The sequence below is a fragment of the Thamnophis elegans genome, chromosome Z (genome assembly GCF_009769535.1).
Source record: "Thamnophis elegans isolate rThaEle1 chromosome Z, rThaEle1.pri, whole genome shotgun sequence".
In the NCBI taxonomy this organism is placed as follows: domain Eukaryota; kingdom Metazoa; phylum Chordata; class Lepidosauria; order Squamata; family Colubridae; genus Thamnophis; species Thamnophis elegans.
The window spans coordinates 107,743,091-107,767,387 of NC_045558.1; the positions used below are offsets into that span (position 1 = coordinate 107,743,091).

Genomic DNA, 24,297 nt, shown 5'->3' on the forward strand with positions numbered 1-24,297 from the left:
TACAAGAAGATTGAATATGTCTTTTTTTTTACAAAGGAATATTAAATTGCCAGGAGATTAATAGGCTTGAAAGGACTCCATCTATTTGAGATATGTGTATGTATAAGCTGAGAGGTCATATAAGAAAGAAGTCTATGCATACGCACACAAATGTGGAATGGAAAAGGCTCTTTCCTTGACCAAAACATTTTGAGAGGGAAATTGGTTTCCTGAAGGAGAAAGAAAATCCAGAGGCACAATTGCATCGAGAGTTTTCTGGGTTGAGCTTCACATTTTTGTATTTTAAATCAATTCTTCCAATTACTCAGACAAACCTTGGAAGCGATGGGCTGTTTGACGTGGGTGTATTGATTTTCTGTTTTTCTGAGAAGACTATCAATCTCCTGAGAGAAGCAGCACACTATAAATAATTAAAAATAAAGCCAAATAATAAAAAAGAATGGTTGAACCCCCAAGTGTGTTTGGTGGTTGATTTTTCAATCTGTGGGTGACACTGGGTGCAAGGGGACTCTGTGAAAGGGCAACAAAACCATCCCTTCTTTTTGTTGGGATGCAAGAAAGTTTTTTTTGGGGGGGGGGGGACTCAATTTCAATTTATGTTGATATACTTTTCTCCTGAGTCAAGGATGAGAGAAAAACACATTTTTGCCTTCCTTGAGGACAGCAGTTTAAGATCCAACCTAAGCTTGAATAGAATGATTTTTAGGATAATTTATATAATATTCACATATTTTAATATGCATTAATCATCTTGCTTTTATATTTTGTTGTTGAATATTTGTTGTGATTCCTGGAGTTATTTTTATAACAACAACAAAATACCCCACAATGTTGTTAGCCTCCTTGAGCATTCTATTAATGAAAAAAGCAGGATGTGCAATAAATCAAAAAGCAAATCCACTTGAAATTTGACATAGACTTTGCTGTCAAGATGGACCTGTTGCTGCCACCATCCTGGTTAAAAACTTTAAAAAGTTATAAGTTTATTTCCAAAACCTCTCAAAAGAAAGATAGAGGCAAAGGTAGTTTAAGAGATTGTAAATAGTGTTTGTCCTTGAAACAATGGAAAATATGCAATGGATATATAGTAGATGCTGATCATGGCCTAAAACATGCTTCCCCTGTTTGGTGCCCTCCAAATGTATTGGACTTCATTATCACAGTCAGCTTGCTGGTCTACATCTTCTTGTGCTAATGTCTCAATCAAAGGAAACATAAAGCTTCTTGAAAAGATCTTCATCTTGAATAGATTCTTGCCAATAACTGGCCAGTTGCTTAGAATTGGCAACCATATCAAAATCATATATGAAAAGTCACAGATTTATCAACTGTGTGCCTGAAAGCTTGACTCTTAGTGTTCAAAACAAAGCAAACACTCTAAGCATTAACAATAAACTTATTTCTTTTTAACTTTTGCAAGTTATAGGAAAATATCTTCCTAAGGGGAAAAAATTAACTAAATTAGTCCCATATAAAGCATCCTGCTATGCAGGGAAAAGGTATCAAAACAGTATTTTCCCAGTCCATAATGGTGCAACAATCATTTTTATGATACACTATTATTCCAGTCATTAGAGCTTTGTGAAATACGATTGCATACTATTTATGACTGGTATTCCACAAAAGATTTCAAGAGAAGTCCACTTAACAACTCTTACTACAGTTTCCTGCCAAAGACCCCTCATCAATCCTTCCCCCAAACCTCCGGAAGATTCCTTGATATAGGTTCTATTTACAAATACGTTTGCCTTCCCAACCCCCCCCCCCTGCCCTTTTGAGCAATGAGTGACAAGAAAGTGCTGTAGTCAAATAGAGCTATTTATAAGTGCTGAAAGTGGAGCCAACTATGATAAGAAAGAGTGTTGGGGACTGGTTTTCAAACTACTTGGTGATACTGTTTGCAAGACAGATACTTTTTTTTGATGGGGTAAGAGAAAGTACATCAATCTCTGAGCAAGTGATGGCTGGCAAATGTCATCCATATCTATATTCTCCCTTTGTTTCCCCATGGGATGGAGAAAGACCTTTTTAGAAAACAGATGTCATAAAGTACCCCTCCTATTAGACTAAGCTTCTCTTCAGCTGCTGTTTGTGTGAGAGTTTCTTGATTATACATAAACACATACACATTTAAGCAGATCAATTGCTAACTCCAAAATGAAGGTGGATTTATACAGTGAAACTATTTTTGTGGGTCAGATACTTGGTAGGTGGGCAGTAGTCTTCTAAAATAGAATTCCTGCTCAAATAAGTACACAGCAATCAGTATGGCATGCTATCTGCTTTGTTTATAATATGGTGCAGTTTGTAACTCTGACAAAGAAGGAAACACTTGTTTTGACAACAGTTGGTAACTTCAGCTGCTAAGCATTTGCCTTTAATCCAATAGACTAAAAGTCTGTAGAGATTCTCAGTGATCCAGGTCATGGCTGTCCCAAAGGTGCTTTTTCAGAAGGCAACTGGACATTCTTGTTTTTTTCTCTGAAATTTCGCTTTTCATCCAAGAAGCTTCTTCAGCTTTGATAGGATAGGGGGGGATAGAAGGATTTATATTCCTTGCATTTATAAATACTTCCATTCCCCACTATCCTGTCAGAGCTGAAGAAGCTTCTTGGATGAGAAGTGAAATGTCTTCAAAGAAAAAAGAAGTCTCCTGAAAAAGCACCTTTGGGAGTTCAATAGACTGTCAGTCATTATGATTTCAAACCATCTTTTGTTTATTCCGGAGCAGACAAGATAATTTTTCTCTTTTAAGAATCAAGTCCTCTTTAATCACCATTTTTTAAAAGAAAGCAGAGATGTCTATGACCCTGCTGTCCCCACTTGACGTTTTGTCCACTCTGTAGTCAATTTCACAACTAGACCTTATAAAACCAGCTTATAAAACAAAGAATTCTCTCAAATCTTGAAGTCATTATTTTCTCTGCCAATTTAAGTAGAAGAATCTTCCCCTAGCAGTGATCCGCTTCTAATGCTGCACAATATGTAGAAGGCTTAATTACATAAAAATCCCATCGTGAAAGCAACTAGGGAATACAGTTTTGAGGGATAATAGCATGCAGACAGGTTGGGATGTGTACCGTGTGTTCAATGCTTGAAACAGTTGTCACACTGACAGAGTAAAACACTCAAGTAGATCACTCAACACAGCTGTTTCTAGAGTTTATGGACTGAGTTTCCATATGCTCATTCAGACACTAGAGAAATTCAAATTAAAAGTGCTTATCTTGGTTTTCCATTTTTTACCACAGTAAGACTAGGATTTAGTGAGTATTCTCTGGACATTTGCAATGTGTTGCTAATATTTAAAAATTTCCCTGGAGCAAATGAGATTGCAGCTTTAAAAAAAAAGCAAAGCAATAGTATGGTTTATCTTGTGCTGAACCTTACTTTCAGTTTCAAGTGTGCATCACCTGTAAATTAAGAATATTGATTATATTGAATATTAATCAGTTGCTTTCACAAAGTCTTTGTACATCCCTTGGCCAGTTTGAATTTTATGTCAGATTTTTTGTGTTTATAGTATTTATTACTTTCTAAAGACTTAAAATTATTATTACAGATTAAAAGAGAATAAAATGAAGCCATTTCTTTCTCAAGCAGGGACATCTTCAGTGAGGTTAAGAAAAGACAAGATGGCAGTTGGAACTATTCAAAGGAAGCCCCACCTCTTTTTGGGATGCACCCATCTTGATTTTGCTTACCCACCTACCACTGTGGACATCCCTTTTCACAAATTATGTACTTTATAAAACACTTGTATGCACTGGCTACATTCCTATTCTCCTTAGTATGATGTTAAGTTAATTAAATTGTAAAGTATTTGCCCAGGGTAGAAAATTTACAAACTTGTGCTTGCAAATTGATGTTTTCATATCATGCTTTTTTTCTTCTTTTTTTCTGAGGGGAGAAGAGTATTTAATTTAGTTTTTTTTTCTTGTGGGATAGAAAACTGGGAGAGAAAGTAAATTCTGGCTAACGTAGGTCAAAGGACAAACAAATCTGGAAACAAAGTCAACTCCTGTGCTTCTGCAGTTACAGAAATAGATGAAGACTGATGTGGAGATGGAAAGTGGGTACTTCTGAAGCGAGATGTTATGAAGTGGGCCTGATAAGCAGGCATGTGAGTCATTTACTAGAAACATACTGGTTTACTATTCTAAAACAACTTTCAGCTTATCTTGTTTCATTTGCAAGTATTTTTCTAAAAAAATAAGATAAAATCAGGGAAGGAGCAGGAATCAAAACAGGATGGCTGAATCAACTATGTATCCAAAGCCTCCCCATTTTGTATGTGCATATTTATATGCCATTTCTTTTTGTTTTGGTCCACTTTGAATACTGTGGAATAAAGCCTGGATATAACACTGGACTATTCTGTAGAATAATTGTTTGATCCTATGAAATTACTAGAAATGATGTGGCGGCTCAATGGCTAAGGACAGTGAGCTTGTCGATCAGAACGGTCAACAGTTCGGCGGTTCGAATCTCTAGCCACCGGGTAACGGAGTGATCTCCCATTACTTGTCCCAGCTTCTGTCAAACTAGCAGTTTGAAAGCATGGAAATAATGCAAATAGAAAAATAGGGACCACCTTAGGTGGGAAGGTAACAGCGTTCTGTGCACCTTGGCATTTAGTCATGCTGGCCATATAACCATGGAGACGGACAGCGCTGGCTCTTTGGCTTTGAAACGGAGATGAACACTGCCCCCTAGAGTTAGGAATAACTAGCACATATTTGCGACCTTACCTTTATGAAATTACTATGTCAAAAAATTAACAATGATACTTATTTATATGGTATTAGTACCAAAATAACAATGAATTTTCTTTCAGGCAATATCAATTAATGATTGAGCTCATACAATATTTAAATAAAAGTTTACCTATTATTTCACTTAAGTGACAGTTGGCTAATTTGCAGTGTCATACATGTGCTAAGTTATAAATCTTTACTTATAAATCTTAATATCTGGATTCACGCATCACAGTAAATTATATGACCCCATTACAAGTTTCCACTTGGAGGTCTCTGTCTTTGATTCTGGAGGCCAAGTTAATACATACCTAATTACCTATGAAAACTAGTGAAAATGGAACTTATTTGTAGAGGTTTTTGGGGGAGGATGATGAATGAGTATCATCTGAGCTACTGTTCCATTAGTCTAAGTTTTATCTACTGTTTTATTGTTGTATACTGTGTGTAATCTGTGCAGTTTACAGCGGTATATTCATTAAATGACTAAATAATTAAATATTCACACAAGTTGCTAAGACATCAGTTATGTTTTGCTGAACACAGTGACTGAACTCACATAATAACTCTTTTGCATCTGTTTAATAAAATCTGATTGGTCATACTTTTGTAAACTCGTATGTGCAACCATATGTGTTTGTACACATCGATGCAGTGTAGTTCTTCAGGGAACAAGTGAGATTTCACAAATAGAATAATCTTTGAAGGGGTAAGGAGACAAAGACCATTACCCATAAATCCTATTCTCACAATTCACCTAAGTAAATTAGGAAGTGGAGGTTATACTTGTAAATAAAAAAATAATACCATAAATCAACTTAGTCATTTAACCATGATATGTTTAAATTTACCCCTTGTAAAGACTAGGGCCAATTAAAAACTTTATTCCTGCCATCTATTTTTTTATAGGAACACATTTTCTTCTTAGCATTCAATATGTCAACCCAGGACACAGAAAACAACTAGACTTTTAATTTCTTCATATTCTTCTTGTATCTATCTATCCAATCTGTTTCTATTTTTGACAAAAAAATATGTAAGTAGACTGAAAATCAACTTCAATATGGTACAGGAAATTTTTAATTAATTACTTTTATTCTTACCAGTCTTCTTCAAGCATACATCTTTGTAAAATCTACTTGGTTGCCACAGCCTGAAATCAGGCTGTATGTGGCCACATGTATTAATTCCCAATATGAAGCTCTTGAAATTGTTGGAGCACTGAACAAGATATACCTCAGCATCAACACATAAAATCCTGGATGCTATATGAGATGACCATATAATACTGAAAAAAAATGGAATTTTAATAGTCAAAGTGCTATACAGTGTGCAGCCCTACTTAAAATAATTCATGTAACTATGCAATAAGTATAAATGCTAGTTCCCTGTACAGTAGTTCTCAACTTATGGCCAGATGATTAACAATCATTCAAAGTTATGATGGATTCCTGAAAAACTACTTATGACCCAGTTTCAAAGTTCTGACATTATCATCCTTCAATCACATGACATTTTTTTTTTGGGTGGTGCTCATAATTATGATTATTTGCAGCCACCCTATAGCGAACAATGGATTTGCTTAAAACCACAGTGTTTACTTAACAGCACCACCAAAACGATCCTAAAATTGGATATGGTCACAGGGTGACCCATTTTATGACTTATGACTAACTGCCAGGTCCAGTTATGGTGGGAACTGCTGAACAAAAAATCCAGCAGCCACTGGATTAACTTCTCTAGTCTTAAAAAGATGCCTTGGGCAAAACAATTTGGCCTGCTTTGTTTGAGACACCAATTCACCTCCTAAGAATCTCTCAGTTTTACATTTTTCCAACTCTTAGCTCCGATTAATCCCCACGCCTGCCTTTGGACAGGTGGGACAGGTGCTAAACAAGCGCAGGACAAATTGCAAATTCCAAGAAAAAATATGCAGCTGTCGGCGGCCGCCTTAATCTGATCTGAGTGGTTTTAAAAAAAATCTTTCCATTCCCCCTCCCTCCCACCGCTTTTTTTCAAACAGCTGAAAGACAAAGGAGTCGGAACAGCAGCTCCAAAGAAGAGCAGAGAAAGCGTGGGCGGGAGAGCTGATAGAGAGCAGCCAATCCGAGAAGCTGTGTGTGCTGAGGTTCATGCTCATTGGCTGCGGGGAAGACACAAGGAATGCCTTTATAGTCGTGGGGCATGGGCCGAGGAAGGGACGTCTGCATGGGTGGGTGTTCCTCCCCAAGCATCCTTCCGCGCCTAGCAGTGATTCGCAGCAGAGGTGGCAAGGGATGGGGCCTGTTGGTGTAGGTGGGTGAATACTAAAACTTTTCCGAATTTTCCCTCTGCCTAGGTTTTGGAAGCTGAGACCTTGGGTCTTCTCGTGAGGGAGGGAATAGAAGGGAAAGCAATTTATCGCAGGGGTTGCAAAACTAAGGGAAGGGGGGAATCTTGTGCATTAGGTAGGGATTTTTCTACTCTATTTCACAGGCGTCCTAGTTATACAACCAGATGCTTGTTATATCGTGAGAATTAGAATGCATTTAGGGCTTTTTTCATACTGAGGGTAAGGGCATTTTATTTCACTTGCCACTTATAGTCAAATCAGGATTTGAATGTGCATGTACAGTAGTTTGTGTGAATGTTTGGATATATTCTCTGGTTATACATACATTCAGATCTTGGAATTCTATACTGTACTTCACTTTATATTTGATGTATGGCTAATGTTACCCTTATCTCTTCAGCTCTCCAATTATTGTTTTGCTTACAAATCTAAAAAATAAAGTTGTAGGAGAGGACAGAGTTGATTTGAAGGAATTCAAGATTTTTAGGTAAACAACTATTGAGCAGTGGGAAGGAAGAGGGGTAAGAAAGAAAGTCAACTCTGCCTTAATTCTCTTTATATCAGTCATGGTTCAAGATTCTGCTATTATATCCTATAATAATAGTATTGGTGTCTTCTCAACTTGCCTTCTCTTGAAGGGCTAACAATAGGGTTTCCCAACTGGTTGCCTTTCCAATGCATCAGGAAATTCAGCTTCACACACAGAATATGTACACAAAATTAAAGTTTCCAGGATCCTTGAAAATAGAGGAAGATCCTTTGTCATAATATTCCTTAGAAAAAACTTGAAACCCTGGAGAGACAAAAAAATATATTTGAAAGAAGAGGGGTTTTTTAGGGTTCTCTGTTAATGTAGTTGATGTTTAGTGGATGTGGGGGATTTTATATTTTATTCTCAAGAATCTGCTTCAGAAAATTATTTCTTTGCGTCTCTTGATTCACAGGTTGGGCAGCAGTCACCTTTATTTTCTTCTGACTTTTACTTCCTGCAGGGTAGTCCAGATGCTACTGTACCACCTACTGATGCCATGACTCAGACGTTTCCAGCCCAGTATCCACCGCCCCAGGCCCGACTCCCCCCACAATACCATCTTCACACCACCCCATCTGAGTACCCATCTCCAACTGCCCTGGATCATAGCCTGCGGATCTTCCCTGAGCAGGGCACAACTGCATCGGATCCTCTACCATTGCCTCCACCTCCTGCCGTAAGTGGTTATCTAGCCCACATGAGGGAAATGCCAAGGCAGGGGTAATTTGGGGTAATTGTGGAAGTCGGCAATAGGACTTAGCCTGCATAATAACGGATAATTTCTTAGGTATTCCTCAAGAACATTATGCTGTTAGAACAGGTTCTGATATTCTCTCTGGCAGAGAAAACAAGACAAGCTATAAAGGGTGTTAGCTCATTTCCATCACACCCTCTTCCTGCATCTTTGTATTTGAACCCTGATGTGTTGTATTTTCCTGTTATCTGTTTGTTAACTATCCAGCTATAAAAATTCTCTGCTGCTTCGTGAAAGGGATAGCATCATTCACAGTGGCATGTTGATGGCTGGGTTTTCTGAAAGGTAAGGGTCATTTAAAGAGTGGATTAAAGTAGAGTTTCCCCATACCCAGATTTGGCATACAAGACTTTGCTTCCTGGAACGCTTGGGGCTTCCTTAGACGCCCCAGCTATTTGTATTTCCAAGTCTGAATGAAAGTGCCTGAAGCATTGGAAAAGAGCCACTGCTGACCATGACAAAAACTCAATCCCAAGCAACTACCCTCATTTCTAGGGTGGGGGGACGACTGGAGATGAACAGAAGTGTCAAAAGATACATCTTTAGAGCCAGAAAACACTTTTCTTACACTTTTTCATTTTGTAGAAATGTGGAATAACTATTACGTATCTGTGAGCTTTTGATGCATGTAAATGTTGCTAAGTCTTATTTCAGTAATTAGTTAATAGTAGTGGTCAGGCTGTCCTTTAGATTTAGGTACATTTTGGTCAATTCTATCACCAACCTCCTCTGGGATCATGCACATTTCCTTTTCCTTTCCTTCATATTTGCCAATTCCAGGGAATTGCTCTTTTCCCAAGGATTGATTTATTGGTTTTGTGCCCATCCTTTCATTCAGGAGCTCAAGGTGGCATGCATAATATTCCCTCCTACTTTTCACACCACAACAATCCTGGGGTGTGTGTGAGAGAGGACATACGCATGCGCACACAGATACACACACACACACACACTTCCCCAAAGTAATCCACCATACTATCCTAGTTGAGACTAGGCAAAATCTGGATCTCTGTTCCCTAATACCTTCATTGCCACACCCATTTGCTAGCTTGAGCATTTTCCTTGGACCCTGGCTGTCCATCAGCTTCCTCTGTTCCCCTTCCATTCAAGCAAACTTTATCTTCTCTTATCCTAATCCCAATACATCTAAACCTAATCTAAAACAGGATAAATTATTCAGGGCCTTGAATTTATCGTATATCAGGATTTTCAAAATTTCTCTTATTGAGCATCTGGATGTAAATGGTTATTTACTTTCTGTAGAATATCTAGTAATTCACTCTCCGTGCATGCTTGTGAAGTTTAAGAAGCAAAGTCACAAGACATAATACAATATATGGAACAAATTTACTGAGTTCTTAGATCATCAGTCCCTAATGTAGCTCAAACCTTCACTTTTTTCTTTTCATATTTCTTGTGTATGATTGTATTGACACTTTTTAAAAACACATACAAGCTAATATGATGTAAAGGAAAAAGGAAAAGGCCAAGAAAAGCAAAAAGTTGAAGAAAAGAAAAAGGTTGAAAATAGAAGTGGCTTCTAATATTTTCACCATAATTAGAAGTACCACTATATTTTAACCTTTGAAGTTATATCACAATATTCTTTCTATAATATATCCTGTCTAATCATCAAACCATGAGCCCCAAATTCATCCCCCCCCCCCCTATTTTACACCAAAGTCTATAAGAGGCTTCCAGTCAATTCTTAGTTCTTTTTCCTATTCTAATAAAGCTAGTCCCTTCCCTCCAAATCGCTTCTGGTGCTTTCTGTTCTATTTTTTTAAACTGTGAACCTGACTGTATTTACTGTTTCTCTACTCCCCTACTCTCAACATGCAAGGGCTTCACTCATTATATTTTCTTCTCATTCAGGGCTGCTTTGTAGTTAACAAATGGCAAACTACTTAGTAGTTGACAAAAACAAATTTATTTTTGCCGTGAGGCTGTTTTGTTTTAACACAGTTAAGTACCCCCCTTTAATATTCCCAAAAGAAACTGGAAGGGATTGCTAGTTTAAGGGCTGAAGTATAAGGTGATTTCTTTGGGACTGAGAAGGAGATATTATTTAAAATACTAGAGCAGATGAAGGCTAATACATCCCTTGATTTGTCAACTACTTTCTATCTACAGCCCACCATCCCACCCTATACCATTTCCTTTCTAATGTTCTATTATTTTTGGAATTATGGTCATAGGAACCTAAATACTTTAGATCGCTTATCACTTCCATTCCTCCTAAGCCATGGTTGAAGAGAGTCCGGAATTCCATAGTGCACCCAGTGTCTTCCAACCTTACATGTAGAATGTTTGGATGTTTCTCTGTACTCAAACAGGAACATTGATTCATTGCCCTCATACTTTGTGCATACCAGAGTTCTAGAAAGAAGAGAAAAAGTATCAAATTTGGTATATGGGGAGCTGCAGTGTGAATGCTCACAATGTATGTCTGCTTAATCCTGATTGTCTTGACAGTGTTTTTTTTCCCCATCAACTTTGCTGACAGCTACAGAATTTGCCTGAGACATTTTGCTATCTGTATCAATATTCTGTTTCCCCCTCTGGAATGGCTCAAGTAGTTAAATCCCAGCAGGAAGTTCCACAGTCACCATGAGTTGAGTCTGTTTGCTTTTTGACTGTGTTAGTAGAGGCATTACTTCCAGCAGTTTTCAGAATATATTTGTTCTCTGTAAATAAGCTGCAATACTCTTTTGTTCTCTAGAGAAGCATTATGCTTTGATGTTGATGCATGATAAAACTAGCCTGCAGGTTTTGCTGCACTCTCACATTTCTATGACATACCTACCACTTGGTTGCTGGCAATTTTCAGTGCTGAATCCCACGTCTTTTTTAAATATATTGAATACAGTACTGAAAATTTTGCAACCATAGGTGATCCCTTAAGGGCAAATTAGATAATTTGTTGTAATTAATAGACAGGACAAACCAATCAAGATATATTCCAAACTTCTGCTAGAGAGACAAGCTCAGTGAGGCAACCTAGTACTTTCCAGATATTTTAGCAGTGTGGATATTATAGTCTATCTGAAGAGTAACAGATTCCCTCCCTCCTCCCTCAATCTATCGGCCAGTTGGCAACCCAACTACTTAGAAATCGTCTAGTGTTTTGACTGGGGGTTACATCTTGAGTTTTGTGAGCACTACGTCTACTGAATGGTTTCCCCCCAGCAAGGCTTGGTCGTATGGCCTTTCACAAACCAAAACATTAGAGACATATGGAAACCCAAATCCCTGTCATTACAGTAAGTCACATAGTTGTTGAAAACTGTTGGGCCAACAGTGAGCAGTGAAGTTAAATATTGGTTTAAATAGTGGCTTTTTAAACAGGGTCAAAGCCTGTTTGCCAAAACTTTATGGTACTTAATACGTAATCTATTTGTGGATAATTTGTGATGACTAATAACACAGAGAACATACAAAACATACCTATACAAATGTATCTTTCTTTATAAAGTAATAAGGGTAATTATATTAATTTAAACAGAGCTTTGAAAACAGGTATCCTTTCCTGATTGTCTGATGTAGCCTTATTTATTGTTTGTGACCATAAAAATGTCCACTGATGGACAATTTGATATTTGGTCAATTTCAGGTTTTTCTTTAATACCAATACTATCCTGAGAGATAGTATTGGCAATGCATATAACACATGTATCAGAGGAATAAAATTGAGGGCTATGTACAGTGCTAGAAATTCTTGTGTGTGGCCTTACCAAATACATTCAAACTGAAAGTGGCAAAATCAGGGAATAATAACTTGAGAGTAAGTATATTGATTGCTTATTTAATTAAATATTAGAAAAGAAATATAGTAAACTCTTGGTCTTGTTACTTGAGGGGGGAGGGATTATTGACTGTTAAGGCCAAATACTATCTTAGGCCTGCAAAAAATGAACAGTATGAAGTATAACGATCTGGCAATTATCTTCCAAATGGGCAGAATGGAAAGGTTTCAAATTCTGAAGCCTTGGATGCTAACCTGCAAGTATCTTGGGATAGGAAAGTAGCTTAGAGTAGAGTAGGAAACTTGAAATTCTTGGTCCAAAGGATCCAAAAATTTCTTATTTGGGTGCATCCTGAAATCTCTCCTTAGTTTTCCATCTTACAAGCACAGAATCCTTCTCCTCCTCTCTAATCCAGCTATTGAGGCAGTGGCTTTGGTGGTGACCATATTGGGTAATAACGCCTTTCTCCGGCCAACAGCTGCACCCGGTATCAGATTCCCTGCTCTATCTCTTTCACCTCCTCCCCCCTGCCCCAAATCTTTCACCATCTTCACCAGCAGCTGTTTATCTCCACATGGACAAGTGGCACATAGCTGACAGCCTCATTTCAAGGACACCAAGTCCTCTGATGAATTGTAAGCAGAGATGGCTAGAGACTGTTTCATGCCCAAGACAAGAAGTCCAAACAACACTTGTTTTCCTCTCCCAGGTGACAAAATACTAATAAATAAATGAACATAATGGAGCTTTTTTCAAAATATCCCAGCATCTATCTCCTGAAGCAAGGCTAAGATAATACCTACTAGAGTCATCTTTTAGATAGATGGACAGCATAACATTTAGTAAATGAATACATTTAATAAATTAATTACCATTTTGCAAAATGTAGAGGTCTCAAGCATATTTGTGGTGTTTTACAATAGGATGGAAATTAAGCTGGCATTGTTTCTATTTTTGTCATTATTCGTGGCCAGGAGAGAGATTCAGTCCCAAATGCCAAATCACTTTTCAAATTTTAGGTGTTTTGCATCCTGACAACTAGGTAGAGAGAACCATTTTGCTCAGGACAGTTAAAAATCTTGACTGGTCCAGAAGCAAGTTGCCTTAGGGGGCAGGCCCAAAGCTCTTTGCTATGCAAGCCTCTTTCACATACTCTAATTTACTTTCTGCCCTTATAGCTTAACATCCAAACTAATTGGGTGCCAAACTGCCCAGAGGAAAAGAATGAGAGGGGGGATTCAAATCACTTCTCCTTTTCTTGTGCTTCTAATAGTAATACATAAGTTCTAGAATCAGCAGGACAATTTTTTTCATAGCCATATAATCACAAGCTAATTCCTATAATTCACATTATTTTTAAAGATAACTGCAGGGACTTTTTCAAAATTGGCAACCCTGCTTGCCAATTCAGCACCTGGCTCTTGTACATCCAGACAATTTCTGATTTTTGTTTTTCTTTCACTGAGTAAATGCCAAAATACCTCAAGGGAGAATGAGCTTGATCCTGCTGGGCCATATGCTTGCAACTCCCCTTTTACTTTCACCTCCTAGCTTCTACAAGATTATGTTCCTGGGATTAGACTCTGAGTAACCCCCAGCCTCACCCTAGATACTGCTGAATCATGCTGTGTTTTGGGTGATGTGCTTGGAAATTTAACACAGCAGCATTTAAAAACCCACGCTTGACTATCCCTTCTGTTAAAGGTGTACTTATTATAGATAAATATGACTCTCTGTCCATTTCCCCCCAACTATTTTGAATGTCAATTATGTCTAGAATGCTTAATGTATGTTGAATGTGTTAGCTGGACTAGCAGCAGTCCTGTCTGTTTTCCCCCCTATATATGAGTTTTACAGTCTTTTTTATTTTTGTTTTTAGGACATCATATGCTTTAAGTTACTGATACATCCTTTATGCACTTTTCTTGGTGGACCAAATAGAGGGTGTGTTGTAACTCACCTGTGTGTTTTCTTTTTTTCCTCATGGAACAGAGAGCTGCTCCTAGCTTGTAGCAACGCTGTCCTTGCAATGACTCCTTGTGTCTTTCCTGGACTAGGGCCTTTTCCGAGGTGCTAATGGCAACGTGTGCGGACCTCCTGCCGAGCTCAGGTTTTCTTCCAGGCATCTTGGACTCCATCACATTTCTTTGGCTCTAGTCTCATTAATACATGAATAGTTAACCTACTCACTGCGCAACTGCACCTGCCTGTCTTCTCAGCCTGACACTTGAAATCCCCTCCCCTATCCCACCACTCCCTCTGCATTTTATCCTCCCAACAAATGTTGGGCCCCATTGGAAAGAATTTATCCTTGTTGAACTTGTCTTTATAAGCAGGACTTTGTAGCTTTGGGGGATCCTTCTGGCTACCTGGAGGTGGTGTGATGATGGGAACTAGTGTGGTATATTGCCCTGGGATGAATAAAGGAATGAGGGCACAGGGGAAGATTTGGTGGGCTGAGGGGGATAGCTACTGCTTGGAGGGGTTGTCTGCATATGGAGTGGCTAGAGTTGTGTGTCCGTGTGCTTTAATAGTAACACTACAGGGGTTGTGTGCTAAGACGAGCAGAATCACTGTCCTGTTCCCAAGTCTGTAAGCATGTTCACAGAGGGTTTTGTACATTGGCTATCACTCTGGTTAGGGCTCAAAATAAAAGGGAGAACTATAGAAAAGGAATATTGATATGAGCCTGATTCCCTCCCAGTTCATAAGGGAAACTGAGTTCACCCAGTCTCTGGGCAAGGAAAAGTAGTTCAAGAGCCATGTTTCTGAATGGAAATTCAGGGGGAAAAAAGGTTGGAGAAGACTGACTTCATTGCTATGCTTCAGCTCAAAGCTACTACCTCCCACAGCAGCTTTTTCATCTTTAAAAGGTGGAAAACATTACTTTTGTGTGCTGTGCAATTCATAGTTTGGTACTGAATAAAACACAGGTTCCGATTCATATTGAGCCCTTCTGTTTTTGGAAAAATAAATTGCAGCCTTCAGAATTGAAAATTTAGAAAATGTCGGGAAGGGAGATGCTATATTTTTTCCAGCCTAAGGGCATAATCAAATGCAAATTAAAAATGCATAACACATATTAATTAGTTCAGCTGAATAATGTATGTTCCAGATAGTTGACTTAAAATATGACTTGGTTTGTATAGACAGCAGATGATAGAGCAGCAAAACTATTTCTGGCTTGTATCATTTTAGATGGCAGGAAGGGCTCATATAACTAAGCACTCAGCTTCTTATAAAATAGTTTCCTACACTTAGATATTACGGAAATGTTAATCCTACCTTTTGCTACATGCTAGTGTTCTCTATGGAAGGGTACGCCAAACACAGCTCTCTCAGTGTATTTGGCTGTTCAAAGAATTAAAGTACTTCACACTAGGGGCTAATTTAATTCACTACAAACTGGTAGATGGCATTGCAAGCATGTAGGTAAGCATTCAGATATCCTCCTGCTTTGAACTCTCAATGCACTTTCTATCATATACATACCATGCACAGTATCTCTCCATTCATAAACAGTTAGCCTTGTTTTGCAATTAATCTGTCATGCTGTAGCCATTGCTAGCTGATCATATGACTACTGCTTTAAATAAACTAGTCTGGTTTGTGCATTATGTTTTGCTCAAAGGGGAACTTGTTTGCTCCTTCAATGGTAGCCATCAGGACATTTGAAAAATAGTTTACTCCTTTAGCATGATGTGAATCCAACCAATTGTGTTTATTTAGATCTGTGTTTGAAGTTGTATGTACCCCACAAATCTTTTTGTACATGCCTGTTATTTTTCTGGTAGGTGCATCCATAGATGATCATGCATGCCCTTTATAGGCCATGCCCTCTCTCCTGGCTAATTTACGGCAGGAGTTTTGAAGACAAGTTCAACTTCCTCCCCACCCCTGGCCAGATTAATTGCTCTTCTGGCTCTTCTCTTCTTCCCCCAATCCTTCAGCACTTCGGACATTGCAACACATAGGCTGTGCACATTTGGTCTGCTCTCAGAATGCTGCATCGTGGAAGTTGCATTGTGGAATAAGAAGGGCCATCTGCATGGAGAAGAAAGAGATGTGGGTTTGGGGTGGTTCTCTGCCACTGGGCTCTCTGATCTTCTCCACAACATTCTCATGAATTACATCCTCTCAGTCAGTCATGCTTCTCTCAACTAACAGTTTTCTGTGTGCTGCCATGTGTCCGTCCTGTTCGCTAACCCAAGACAGAATGCTGGTGCATTGAAATATGTTCTTGGTGAATTCTTTTTTTGGATGCGTGGGTGGCAAAGGTTGGAAGGAAGTAAGCACCATTCCCTTTAAAGGGAAATAATGGCTTTTATATTGAACTGGGATTTGCAGCACACAAGGAACACTCTGGATTTCTCAGATCTCAAAAGACATTATTGTTTAGGTAAAACTAATATGCAGTCATATAAAGAGATGAGGAAACTCTTAGTATGACCCCATTCATGAAGTTAGCAAACTTTATGGATGGTTTTTAAAGGGCAAAATAGGCCTAGAACCAAAAGTGATGGGAGTGTTGTAATTCTTTGTTCCTTTAATACAGTTCTTCCCAACTAGCAAAAACAATTCATGTATTAATAATTATGGGAAGGATATCCCTCTACCTGGCTAGCATCACTTACCCTGTAGGAACTGAAAGCTTGATAAAATGCTCCCTCATGTTTGAAGATATCCATGCACCAGGCATGGATATTGGCCCATCTGATAAATTATTGGGCTCAAAATGTTGTCTCAGATGGACTATTTCATTGTTTAATTACTTGAGAGAATGGTCAAATCTAGAGCCTTCCACTTGGATTCTTAACTGATGTCCATTCTAGGAATTATTCTTTACAGTTATATGTATGTAATTATTTACATTTATCTGCAGCTTCTTAATGAATGCTGTGCCATTTGAAAATTAATGGAGATATAGGAAACAATAGAGACAACACGAAAAGGAATTAGGAGTCTGTTCTGATTTTTCTTCTGTTACATCATAAGCCAATGTGATCAGTAGTCTAGGAAACATAGAAAGGATTAAGCACTTTTTTGTCTTAGCTAGGTCCACTGAAGAATGCCTCATTGCATTGACAGAAGGGCTCATAGATTTGACTTTGCTCAAAGCAATCTTCTGTCCAATTGGTACCTTCAAGAGAATTGGAATATTAGATCCTGAATACTCAGACGTGTGACTGGGAAAATGTCAAGGATCCTTTTCTACAAACCCTGGAATGGTCATTCCATATGAGGAAGACAATTCTAGTTCAAAAAGTCCTTAACTTCAAAAACAGTTTTCAAGATTCAATATGAGGATGGTGTAGGATGATTATTACCAAGTTTTATAGAGGAGGAAAGGGGCTACTGCCATCATATGTAAGTAATCGTTATGGTTTCTCCTATATAATCAAGTGAGATGCGTGGCATAAATAAATAAATGCCAATACATTATCATGGAGATACTGCTGTATGTCTTCCTTTTGCCTCATGACAACTATGTTTCTTTCCATAGACTGCAGTCGTCACATTACAAAGTTCAGCATCTCCCTTGTGACTGCCTCAAACTTTAATTGAATTCATCCTCTTCTTAGACAAGTTCAGCCAACTTTTCTCACCCATGGCTGAATTACAATATTTGGAAGATCCCTTTCTTGGTGAATATGGTGAGAATTGACCCAATGATGTGTATGATCCTGCTTTCTTCCCCTCCTGCCCCTTTCCATAGCAAGCTGAAGAAGTCCCTGCACCTGAGCTATCTCCCTGAGACAGAGGATGCAGAAAGTGAGGAGAATAAAGCTCAGCCAAAGCGCTTCCATGTGTCCAACATTCCCTTCCGCTTCCGTGACCCTGACCTGCGGCAGATGTTGGAGTAAGTCAATTCTCCTCCATCCCTAAAGAGATTCACCTGACGTCAGTGCTAGGTTCTTTAATTTGTTCACTTATGTTGGTTTCTTCAGTAAAAAATGAAAAAAAAAATCAGATCTTGAAATCAGGAAGCACCAAACCCATCTAAAGAATATATATGGTTTTGGGATAGAGTAAAAAAAACAAGCATATATTTTTCAACAAATATTGACAAATAATTTGGGCCTCAATATATGGTTGTGAATTAGTCACTCTTAACTAAAGAACATTGGTTCTGGGGTGGAATAACAAACCAAATAAATAAGCATATTTTTTTAACAAACACTGATACATAATTTGGACCCTATACATGGCTGTGATTTAGTCTCTTGATAAGAACAGGGCTGCACAATGATTGCTTCTGACAATGATTGATTTTCTTCCTATTTCTAGCAATTTGGAAAAATCCTCGATGTGGAAATCATCTTTAATGAGCGTGGTTCAAAGTATTGCATGAGAAGGGTTTCCAATGCAGGGCTATGGATTGTCTATGTCCTATCAGCCAGAAAAGAAGTTCAGGATTTATTGATGGGAGAGTCAGTCAAGCTTGGCAAGCAATGCAACCTCTTCGCAAGGTTGCATTAGTTTTAGGAATCCTACTAATACAGCCAGAACGTTTGCTAGTTATTCAGAGTTGCCCTGAACAAATGGGGAAGCAAATAAATTGGATGGATGGATGGATGGATGGATGATGGATGGATGGATAAAATTGCCTTGACACATTTCATCCACCTTAATTTGGAGACAAGATGAATGCAGATTTTGTAAACGGCAAAAAATTTTAAAAAAATATCTGATATCAGATATATATCTTCCTATATGAATCTTTTTGTTATGATGGTTTGATCATATAGAGATGACAAAACAAAATATGGTGGAAAAATTTGTAGAATATAATCAATACATGCTCCATGAATCCTGAATTCAATAAAATCTCAGGACTGGCCTCCAGATTAATAGAGAGAATTACTAGGGTTGAAATGCTTGGATTTGAAACAAAATGATATTTCAAGAGAGATATTGCCAATCAATCAATCAATATTTATTTGATCATAGATTAACAGATAAGACACACCTAGGATAAAAAGGAAAACATAATTATTCTAAAATATTTGAAAGGGTTAGAGTAAATATGATGTACTGTGCAAACTATAAAACAATGTTTGGCTGTGGTCAAAGATATAAAATCAGATCAATCTGATAATAACAATTTAAGATAAAACAAATCAGAATATTTAGTAAAGAATGGAAATTATAATTTCTGGTGAGAACCTGTGTAGAGAGTGCATTACAGAATAATGTTTGAATTGAGTAGTGAAAACATTTCACTTATTCCTCCACCACATGGACACAGTATCTGTTCAAAGGAGAGATATCATGTCTGCAATTTTTTAAAACAGCCACATCTTTTTCCAGGGTCACATGGAAACTTTTATAATTTAATATGAATATTGCACAGCCTTCTGATTGCTTTTACAATGTAAGTCAATCTTTCCAATGCTGTGACACAAATCTTCTGTTCTCTTAGGGTTTTGGGTTTGTCACCTTTGAAAACAGCCAGGATGCTGACCGGGCACGAGAAAAGCTAAACAGCAGTATTGTTGAGGGAGGAAAATTGAGGTGAGAGTTTAATCTATGTATCATATAAGCATGTATCAGCATACCCATTTTTGTTCAACATGGTATTTACTACTTTGCTGAAGAAATCCCCTTCGAAAACTTAATATTACACTTAACAGTCAGGAAAGCAGGATATGCTGCATGCAAGGAACACGGAAGAGACTTATTTGTGAATTCACCCAAAGTGAATTCATAAGACAAATTATAATACTAGCCTGCCTTTCTTTTCAGAACTAACTACATCTTGCACATGTGATTTGACTTCCTGCTTGTTTCTCCCCTGCAGGTCAACAATGCCACTGCCCGTTTAGTCACCAAGAAACCCCCAGTGGCACCTCTAGTGAATGGTATGCAATATGTTTGTTTCCAAATGCCATCTTTAAAACGAATAGTCCAGAGTTCTCACACTAGAGTATGACAGCTTGGTCAAGGCACTCTTTCACTTTTTGACTTCATGACATCTTTGGGTGGCACCCCTAGCAGGACAAGTAAGTGCTTGGGGGCTAAGGCAAGGCACTCTGCGATTTGCCTGCGTCTTCCCCCAGACTCTAATTTCAATTTAAACTCTAAAGCTCTCAACTTTGGAATGGGTATGGCTTTTCTGCCTTTTTTTTTCATTTGGGATATTTAGGGGTTTTAAGGAATTAATTGATGTCATAAACTTTAGAAGCTTAACTTCAAAAACCATTCAGGTCCCCCACTCCCTCCAAAATCATAAATTCTGATTTTGAGGAAGTTAAGGCACCAAAAAGGATGCCTTAATCATTTGCCAGTCTTAACACACCCATTCACCATTACTGCCCAAAAACCTTGCAAAAATGTACTGAAAATTTTGGCCCTGTCCAACCAATGATGTCATTAACCATGATTCTCTGAGCATAGGAAGGATGATGATGATGATATACATATCTCTAATCACAAGAAAGCTGCCAGTTCTGACTGACACAGTGCTCTGTGTCTTTTTTATTTGTTCCTATGCATTATGGCTAAATATAGACAACATATTTACTGGGCTGGTATAGTAGACCTGTTCAGCTTGATTAGTTTTTTTGTGGCTTAATGTGTTATGCAAATGCAGCCAGTTTGGTTTTTTAACCATTCTTTGCTGGGTCCAGATGCTTCAAAAAGTCTCATTGTTCAAGAATAATGTGTAAATCCCAGAAAATGATCTACTTCAGTAATCAGGTTAAGAGTTGGAGAAACCTAGCTCATCTCTTCCAGTTAGTTTTGTTACAGTAGTGCTGCTAGACTGAGTTGGCCATTGGCCAGTTCTTCAGGAGAGCCTTGGCAAAGTATAAAAAAGCTTCCATGCAGACAGTAGGAATGGTTTCGCATGGAAAGCCTTAGGCTTCCAATTGTCTGGAACCTGCTGCAAAGTTCAAGGGGATAAATACATTTGATGTCACACTCAAGGTCTGAGATGGACCTTCATCTATTGAAAAGCTAGCACTATCCTGTTTTCTCCTACCCCAACGTTCCTGATAATTAGAAACTCTGATATTGGTGATAATTTATGCCAGGATATTGATATGTCTTCTCTACCTTTGACATCAACAAATATTGGGCTTGGTAGATCCAGAATTCCTATAATGACAATGCTATCCAGGAGATGAAATCTATGTATCTGGAAGATGCCCAGACTAAAAAAGGGTGATTTAGATCCTGAGCTCCTCTATGCCTCTATAACACTTTCAACTGTAAAGACTATATACCATCAGGAAATTGTATATAAAGTTAGCAGAATAAGTGAGTAAATAACAAGGTCAATTTGTAATGGAGTAGAAATATTTTAAGACCCCAAAGGCATCATTTCAGCCCTTGCATTCTGTTGCTGGCATGGATTTGCAATAGTTTTCAGGGTTGGAGTATCCCAACTACTGAGACAGAATTACTTCATCTAGCTATCCCTATCTTTCTAAAACATGTGCAAATAGTTGGCATGTCCAGTCAAGGTTGTGTAAGTTCTGGTGAATTGGGAGATTGGCCAGATGTGTAGGATGGTTGGCAAGGCAAGAAGAAATAAGATAGGAGGCATTTGTTCATTGATCTTCTCTTTGCTTGGATGTCCTACAGGATGGAAGATCAATCCTGTAGTTGGTGCTGTCTATGCTCCTGATCTGTATACAGGTTAGTGTGTTATGTGTCAAATTGTAAGAAACAACATTGGCATAAAAATTAATGCACATACACATACATACAGACTTGAATGCATACCAGTTAGGGATATATGTTGTGTGAATACATGCATATGGATAGCTCTCTGCAAATCTGGCTTCTCCCCACTGACTTTGCTTGTTTGAAGCTGGCTGGGAAGGTTGAAAATGATCCTGGGACATAGCAACCCATGGTAAATACATGCCAGTTAGCAAGCCCATGCGTCACAATCAGTTTGATCACAAGGACGCTGCAACAGTCATAAGTTATTTTTTTCAGCACCGGCAATAACTTTGAACGGTGGCTAAATGAATGGTGATAAATCAGAGCTGCAGTATATATATTTCAAACTTGTATGTAGGTATTGTATGTATGTATGTACCGTATATACTCGAGTATAGGCCGACCCGAATATAAGCCGAGGCACCTAATTTTACCACAAAAAAACTGGAAAAGTTATTGACAGCTAGTATAAGCTAGGGTTGGGAAATGCAGCAGCTACCGTAAATTTCAAAAATAAAAATAGATACCAATAATGTTTTTGAAATAGTTATTTCAAAAGAAAAACAGTAAACTAGCGGTGTATTCAATGAAATACTTCACTCACTCATGATGCTGATGTCCAGCTGTGATGATGATGTCCCATGCAGCCGCGGAGCGATGTCCCGCCTCCTATGACACACGGCACAGTGATTCCTATCATTGGATCACTGTACCAGAGGAGTGGGACATCGCTATGTGCGGCTTGCCATAACAAGGAGGAGGTGGGACATCGTTGCAGAGCAGGAGGGGGGAAGGAAGGGGAATCATAAGACAGCCCTGCATTACATTAGAACGTGAGGAGGGGGGATGGTGCGGTGCGCGCTGCGCGGCAAACTGACCAGAGGGAGGGGAAACTCACAGGGGCACTGGGCCATTCACGAGTGTCACCCAGCGGCATGGCCCCGCCCCTTTTTCCTCCTCCATTTCGGGCAAATTTTTCACTGACTCGAGTATAAGCCGAGGCGGCTTTTTTTAGCCCAAAAAGTGGGCTGAAAAACTAGGCCTTATACTCGAGTATATACAGTATGTATGTATGTATGTATGTATGTATGTACGTACTTACATCCACACAGAATACTTCTAAGGCTAAGAGAAAACTTATGTAACAATGTTAGCCCATATTTTTTTAAAGAGAGTTTATTTTTTAAAAAAGAAAAAAACTTCCATAATTTGATCAAATTCTAAACATTTTCTTTCGTTATCCCATTTTACAAAACAAAAAATGAAATGTTGACAGAAAACATACTGTCAACAATCTGTTGTTTCGAATCAGATGTTGACGTATCCTCCAGTGTGTTATAAGTGGAGGACCATCCCTCTCACATTTGGAATTATTAAGCTAGCATTGTTACCCCCAAGTTGAAACATTAAACACACTTAATTTTAGTTGCTTTCTTAGGATCATCCTTGTAAGTTGCCTCCCCCTTCCATTGGTACAATTTTTGGAGCAGAAAACAATCACTTTCTTGTCCTGCTTAGCTCTACTTCTCTTCCTCTCTCATGTAATGGAAGGTGCCTCTTCTCTCACTGTTTCTGTCTTTATTGCTTCTACAACTCAGTGGCAAGCATCCCTTACCCCATGATGGCACCCGCTGCTTGGCCCTACCGTGGGACTCTGCGAGGGCGTGGCCGAGCCACTATCTATAATCCCATTCGAGCAGCACCTGCTCCCACTCCAGTTCCAGCCTATGGCAGGTGAGCATTAGCAGAGAGGAACTCATGGTGGCTTATAGGAACAATAATGCCTACTTAAAGCATCTTCCCATCGCCCATTCACTCTATAAGTAAATTTGACAAATAAGTAAAAATCAAATAAATAAATAAATAAACCAGAGACCCTGTACATCCAGAACATTGGACAAAACAAACATCTCATCTGGAAAAATCAGAGTTGAAGAGGTTGCAATAAGACATCATAAAAGTATAGTTCAAGCAAAATAAATTAAAGTGAATAATGTTTTTTATTTTGGATTTGAGTTCCCTTTCCATGCTGCTTCAGCTCCTCTCTCAGAGCCATTAAAACGACCTTCAAGCAGCTGCATCTTTTTTCAGTCTCATACAGAAGCTTGAAAGATGTGCTTGCTTTACTGAATGGCAAATAAATAAATGTTACTTGAAGATCTTATAAATCATTTTTAAACCAGGCACAAACCTGGATGGGTGGGTGGGTAGGTAGAAAGCAAGCAAGCAAATAAACAATTTAGATGAGGAAGGAAAGAACATTGGAATAATATTTGCGAAGAAATATTAAAATATAGAATGGCAAATTTTGGACTGAGAGATTGGAAAGGTGATATTTGGACTTAAAAAATGATGAAGTGGAAGGAAAGAAATACTAGTAATCTAGCTACAAAGTTGTAATAATAAATTCCCAGAAGTTCCAAAATGAAGTGGTGACCAGTGGCTCAGATGATTTTTTTTAAAAAAAACACCACCTTTTTGCCACCACTTTTCCGCCATTGTTA

The 24,297-nt window shown here is 38.4% G+C and overlaps 1 protein-coding gene across 1 annotated transcript in view; it reads left to right on the forward strand.

Moving 5' to 3' along the window:
- The window catches only part of LOC116520969 (RNA binding protein fox-1 homolog 3-like), a 38,499-nt gene that overhangs the window by 3,489 nt on the left and 10,713 nt on the right, over positions 1 to 24,297 (forward strand). The window contains 8 exon segments of the mRNA XM_032235506.1: positions 8,082 to 8,297; positions 17,838 to 17,870; positions 17,872 to 17,985; positions 18,410 to 18,478; positions 19,545 to 19,631; positions 19,917 to 19,983; positions 21,710 to 21,763; positions 23,392 to 23,524. Of these exon segments, the coding sequence (XP_032091397.1) occupies positions 8,082 to 8,297; positions 17,838 to 17,870; positions 17,872 to 17,985; positions 18,410 to 18,478; positions 19,545 to 19,631; positions 19,917 to 19,983; positions 21,710 to 21,763; positions 23,392 to 23,524 (773 nt within the window).